The 6,469-nt window shown below is 45.7% G+C and overlaps 1 protein-coding gene across 1 annotated transcript; it reads right to left on the reverse strand.

Annotated features, from left to right (window-relative positions):
* Positions 1 to 4,061: 4,061 nt before the first annotated feature.
* LOC147637925 (uncharacterized) lies at positions 4,062 to 5,466 on the reverse strand. The gene is made up of 2 exons (XM_086798963.1): positions 5,314 to 5,466; positions 4,062 to 5,221 (listed from the first exon to the last, which is right to left on the reverse strand). The coding sequence occupies exon 2, from the start codon at positions 5,214 to 5,216 to the stop codon at positions 4,134 to 4,136; it is 1,083 nt and encodes a 360-aa protein (XP_086655089.1). The 5' UTR covers positions 5,217 to 5,221; positions 5,314 to 5,466; the 3' UTR covers positions 4,062 to 4,133.
* Between the last annotated feature and the right edge of the window lie 1,003 nt (positions 5,467 to 6,469).

The following is a 6,469-nucleotide window of genomic DNA, read 5'->3' on the forward strand; positions in this document are numbered from 1 at the left end:
GCAATACCTGTACCGGCTCGTTGATGTGGTTGCTTATGCACGCAACCTCCATTATTTCAAGAAAATCCGCTACATCTTCACTAGGACCACCAAAAAACTCTGGATACGACATCATTTTGATCCCCAAGCTTCACCTCAAATCCCAAGAAAAACAAGAAAAACACCTTCCCTGAAACCTTCAACTCCTAGGGCATACACCCTTGTAGGCAAAGAAAAATACTTGGCTCTCCTCAGTGGGGGCACCAAAAAGCTGTGGAGTGGAAAAAAAACAAGGAAACAAGCCTCTATAGCTTCCCACTCCCTCAACCTTGGAATCACTAGCACAAAACAGGGCCACCATGGTCAAAGTAAACACCCAGCAAACACATATGCTTCCACTGTGTGCATGACGAGGTAATCAAAGGCTGGCACAAGGTGCGTTGTGAGAGTGTAAACCCGTGGACTATACCACCAAACACGTTGATACCAGAAAAGATGGTAGAAAGGGGACTCAACAGGCAGGCTCACTGGATTTACCAACCCTCAAGAAACATGGCATGCTGCACTTCAGTCAAGCAAACCCAGAACTATATTCAAGATAAAAAAATTCAATCAGAACCTTCATAATCCAAACTCCTTCTCTGAAACAAAGTCCATAGCAAGGATGCATTCAGGAAGTTCATCCTCTGTTAATCAAAAAGAACACCAGGAACTCCAAGAATCTTAAATCACACCAGAAAACTAGATACCGGTTCATTGTGGGATCAGTTGCAATGTGGCTCTAAGCATGAGCAAGTGCACCAGCCAGAACAAAAATCCCAATGATCATGAACCCAAAAAAGTGTATCTCAACACATCACGAGACAAAAAAACCCCAAGAACTCACTATAGACAACACACAGGGACCACAAAAGTGTATAGCACTCTCAACAAAGTAAAGAAACGCCACTGGATACCAAATCTACCATGAAAGCTGTAGTCGACTTTGCCTTTTGGAATCCTTCAATCAATCACTTGCTGTAGAAGTGCGCAACCACACAAGAAACGACCAGCCATGCAGTTTCCTCCATACTTAATTCGTTAGTCAAAGCTTTTAAAGATGATTCTTTCTCGTTCTCTATTCGAGGTGCATATTCAGCAACACTAGCCTTCCATCAGAGCTCACGTAAATCTGCAACCAGGATTCTCCCCAACACTTTTTTCCAAACTCGCACGTCAATCCACACCAACACCGCACGTAGCAATTCTCAAGGGTGAGATTACTAGGAATGATCCTCCTCCTCAACAAATCAAGGAACGATGGACTCATCCTTCCCATCACTTGCTTCTCTCTTTGACGAACGCCACCCCTCGTGTCAAAAAACCCCCTTTACACCTGTATTGCGCCGCCCAGGAACCACGTCCATTTCCTCTTTTTCTTTTTTTAGCCTTTTTTTCCTTTTTTCTGATTCCGACCTCTTCCTCCACCAGAAGACTCTCGATCATCTACGTGCATGGCCAGGCTGCCACCACCTCCACCTTCCTGAAGCTCTCTCTTCAGCCGGGCAGCAGCAATATTGCCATCGCCATCACTCTAAGAAAGCCCACCAGTACTGTAGCGATCACGTATATGAGCTGCGATGGCCACTAGCACTTGACGGATTTTGAAATCAGCACCACACTTGGCATACACAATCACTAAGAGCAGCGCCTATTATAAGGTCATTTCCCACTAGTAGCCATACACACTGCTATAATGAAAAAAAACTTCAAACCTCAAACACCTGCTCGCCCCTCCCCCCCAACCTTCCCTCACATTCAAGCTTAAAGCTCCATAGTTTGTAAGTGTTCAAAAAAAAAACGTATTGTATCGTACGGTATCCGAATTTTTCATATTGTACCAAAAATATCTTATATGGTACAACGTCGTATTTTCGTACCATGACAACTATGGAGATAGTTAAGTACAAAATCCATAGAAATGCTTTGACCACTTATTCTTTAGGATTTATAACCATATGCAAATCTTGTGTCCAAGAATTTCATCAACATGATGACGTAAATGATAGCATATTATTAACTATTGTTATTAACTCTCAAACTTTACGTCATTAATGTTAGCCCATGGGATAATTGACAGAATCAAGGGATGTGGAGATATTCATGGAAAAGGTAGAGATAATCAAGGAGTTAATGTAGGAGGATATTATGGAGAAGATTAGTACCTAATCATCAACTAATGTCATGTACCTTCAGGCTATTTAAGAGGCACTCTTATGAATGCAAAGTAATCTCAGGGCGGGTTCACATTGGAGCGGCGGAAAACATACTCTCAAACACACTTTTCCAAGTGGTACTCTTACAAAATGCACACTTCCGCCGTCCAAGTGTTCACATAGGGAGGGGGAAGTAAAAGGGAGCCTGACTTCTTCCGCCGCCCACTGTGAACACTGGGGGGCGGCGGAAGAAAGAGTAAACACCATACCAAAAACCATAGAACAAAGCTATATTATGTCCACAAAGCATAGTGTAACTACAAAAATAAAGAAGCCACACTACAAACCACAATAAGCCAGACAAAAGACATGTATTACAAAGGCTTAATCGGAGTTGGTAGGTGACTCCAGCTCCTCTAAAGCCGCCCTTCCAAAAACTTGTAGGACATTCATCCTTGCTTGCTCTCTATACATTGTTCGGGCAAGACTATCTCGCCGCTCCGAGCCAACTCCAAGGTCACTCGCACCCCCTTCATTACCTCCTTGAGCGCGCTCCATTGCATCCTCTATGTCAACTTCACGTATTGCTTGAAGCTCCCTCATGGAGGTAGCTATTGCTCTTCGATCCTCTTCTACACGTCCAGAGCATGCTGCCAATTTTGCTTCCGCCTCACGTACCCACTCTATATCAAAAGACTCTCCATGTTGGATACAAATGTTGTGTAGCACAAGACAAGCCGCAACAAGATCTGGGACATGACGTAGATTCATGTCACATCTTTTTAGCAAGATGCGAAACCTTGCCTTGAGCATACCAAACGCTCTCTCAACTGGCATCCTTGTGCTCGATTGAATGAAATTCCAATGGTACTTTAGACGTGTCAACCCTTCCTTGCATCCTTTGAAAGGCACTAACATGTATGGCCGTGCGGGGTAAGCACAGTCGCCAACCAAACAATAGTTACCCAGCTCGCCCCTTGCACATGCTTGCCCTATATCACTTCTGGAGAAGTTCAAGGAGTCATGCGCTGATCCGGCCCAACCGACATCATAATTCCATACTGAGCAATTGGCGGCTACTGTTAGTTGTAGCAAAATAGAGTGGAACCCTTTCTGATTGAAGTAGTCAACATGGTTGTCACGGGGTGCAATGATGGGGATGTGAGAACCATCTATCGCACCAACGACGTAGGGAATTCCCCTAAGTGCCTCAAACTCTCGTGCTAAAGTTGCTAGCCGAGATCTTGAAGGCCATCTTATGTACATATTCCGGAGACCCGATTTCACAATTGCCTTGGAAAATGCAAGGATTATTTCACAACATGTGCTCTTAGCGCAACCATAGGTGTCACCAAGGCCCAGTAGTCCATCTCCTGTAGCAAGTCTGCTTAGAGCAATGGCTACCCTATCTTGAATAGACACAGGCGCACGAAAGTTTGTGGTTTTCTTTTGCATGAATGGTGCTAGACTCCCACAAAGGTAATGAAAGGTTTCTTTGCTAACCCTAAGACGCCGCTTGAACATGGTAGCACTATAAGCACTTAGGAGATAGCATTTTACAAAGCCTTGAGGCCGTGGATATGCCCACGCTTGTCTGTGTTCATGACCCCTCCTACGGTTCGCAATCTTCCTCAACCTCACAGATCGTGCCATGCATTCGGTAACATGCAACCAAGTCTGCACTATGCACTCATCATTGTGCATGCTTGGTTCTTTAAGCAATTCATAGATCGCTATAGAACACAACCACGCACAATAGAGTGCAATGTCTTTGGACATGCCCATTGTCACCTGCAAATCCAAAACAAGTTGATACATATTAAATTCTCAGCTTAACATGCTTCTTAGGAGCTTAGAAACATTCATAAATCCATACAATGCATAGGAACAAAGCAACGTCGAGATCCCAAACTTTATAAACTCATACAATAATAATAACAAGAATTTCCTCCGCCAAGGCTACTTGTTGCCCCCCCTTCCTTCCTTAAGGAATTCACTCATTGTGGCATGCAATCCTGCCAATATCTTCAGTCGCTCCCTCTCCAAGGCAACATTTTGGCTAGAGGTCTCCTTGAGATGGTCCAATAGATGTTTCCCAGTATCGGCCATTGTGGCCAAAGATTCCTCATACTTGGGAGTCACTCGACGACTTGAGGACATGGGTGCTTGTGGCTTCTCGTCATCTAGTGCTATAGTTACTTCATCCTTGTCACCGCCGGGGAAAGTAGCATCATCCATTGTTGATGAAGAAGCGTGGCTAAGAGGAGTGACCGTGGCTCTATCGTGGTAATACTCATCCACCACATCGAACCATTTACATGTGTGCCTCCTGTCATTGCCAGATACCGAGTTGTGAGCTTTGTCCACTCTATATTTTGCTAGCACCGCTTGCCACTTCTTGCGACAACTTTCACTATCCTTATTGAAATCAGGGTAAATGCCGGCTAGCTTTGTGGCCACCTTTGCCCACAAGTTGACCCCTTGTTTCCCAGGATTGTTGAACTCCTCACTCATGCCCCCCCTGACATGAATGAGTTGGTCAACCCAAAATTCTTGCCACTTGCTTTTCTTATTGTCGTTGTCGTCATCTTCCCCCAAGTCCACCACCACCTTCTTTTTGGAGTTCCTGGGTTTCTTTGGCGCAGGTTGGGTCTCTAACACAATCTCCTCATCGCTAGGCTCCTTCCTCATGCCACGAACTCGCTTTGGTTGAGAAGATAAAGGGGGGTTATTGAGTGAGTTGGGTGATGGTTGGCTTCCTAGGGAATTGGGAATGGAACCCATGTTTGGGATACCTAGGGGGGATGATCGAATAGGAGGTTGCGCTACCATAGGTGAATGGGGGGGGCGAAACATGAAGGGAGAGTTTGGAGAAAAGGAAGGAGAATTGAGCATGGCTTGGAAGCCATGAGGTGGCACATGAAAAGGAGGAGGGGGAAATGAATAGAAATTAGAGTGCGGGAGAGAAGTTTGGGAGAAAATAGGATCATCGTCGCCTCGTTGTTGCGATGAATCAATTTCATGGCTCGTGTTGGAATCCATAGTACCTACATCAAACACGAAGAGAATATTAGCACCACATAAAATAAAAACACATACATAAGTCATGATAATGGTAATGCGGTTTGTGAGGGGTCACCTTATGCGCTCGCTTCACGTTGCCTCCCGCCCTTTTCGCACACCCCTAAAAGAAAAACAAAAGCACACAATGTCAAAGGCATGGCAAGTGTACCACAAAAACATTAAAAGAAAGGTAAATGGGTGGATAAAAAGAAAGCATGATTGAAGTGCATGTAAAAGCACCTTGGAGAATGGAAATTGTGAAGCTTATTATGTTCTCTAGAAATTCTAGAGGGTACAAAATCTCACCCCCTAGACCCTTTAATTTATAGGAAATTGAAGGGTGTTGGGGGGGGAGGGACGTTGGAAAATGAACGTTCGAAAGTGGAAAGTGGCCGTTGGGAAAAAGGCCGTTGGGAAAAACATCCGTTGGGAATCCGTTTTTGGAAATTCTGCAGGCTGGATTCCGTTTTTGGAAATACTGCAGGCTGGAAGCCGTTTTGGGCGAGGGGGGGGGGTCGGCACAATATCAACCCAACGGTTCCATGACGTGGCAAGGGGGTGGTGGATTTCCACCGCCCGCTGTGAACGCAGAGTGCCATGGGGCACTCTGCGATTGCATGGCAGGAAGGCGGCAGCTTGTTGGCTGCCGCCTTATCTGAACCCGGCCTCATTATCTTGAACCTTCGGCAATTGTACTCTTTCCACAGGCGCACGTCTCTCTCACTCTCTTTCACTCACTCACCTTCACCATGGTAGTGATCTTTGAGCCTACCTGTTCTCTTTCACTCACGAGAAAAATCCATGGCTGGGGTTTTACCACATGGTATCAGAGCAACATCGGTCTTGTGCCTATGCCCATCATCATCGCTTGGCAAACACAACAAGGCTCCTCCCAGCTTACGCGCCCTCACCGCTTCACGCAGTCATAGCAGTCAAAGCCATGCACATTTCTTTGTGACTTGCAAGGGGCCCTTCAAACAACAAGGCTACCACAGAGCTCAAGGTTTTCATCCACAAACAGCATTATCTTAGCGGTCTCCACAAGCCCTTGTGGCATTTCTATGCCATTAGGAAGTCAAGAGTGCTCCTTCTTCTCATAAGAGGCTACAGCCACCAGATCCGCTCATAGCGGCATGCATCGTCGACCCCAGCTCAGTCGTCTTCCCAGCATCGACCGCCATCAAAGACAAAGGTGCTTCCATTCCCTCTCGACATGTGGCAACTAGCCAGCA

Source organism: Cibotium barometz, chromosome 6 (genome assembly GCF_041138505.1).
Source record: "Cibotium barometz isolate CiBa-2024 chromosome 6, ASM4113850v1, whole genome shotgun sequence".
In the NCBI taxonomy this organism is placed as follows: Eukaryota; Viridiplantae; Streptophyta; class Polypodiopsida; order Cyatheales; family Cibotiaceae; genus Cibotium; species Cibotium barometz.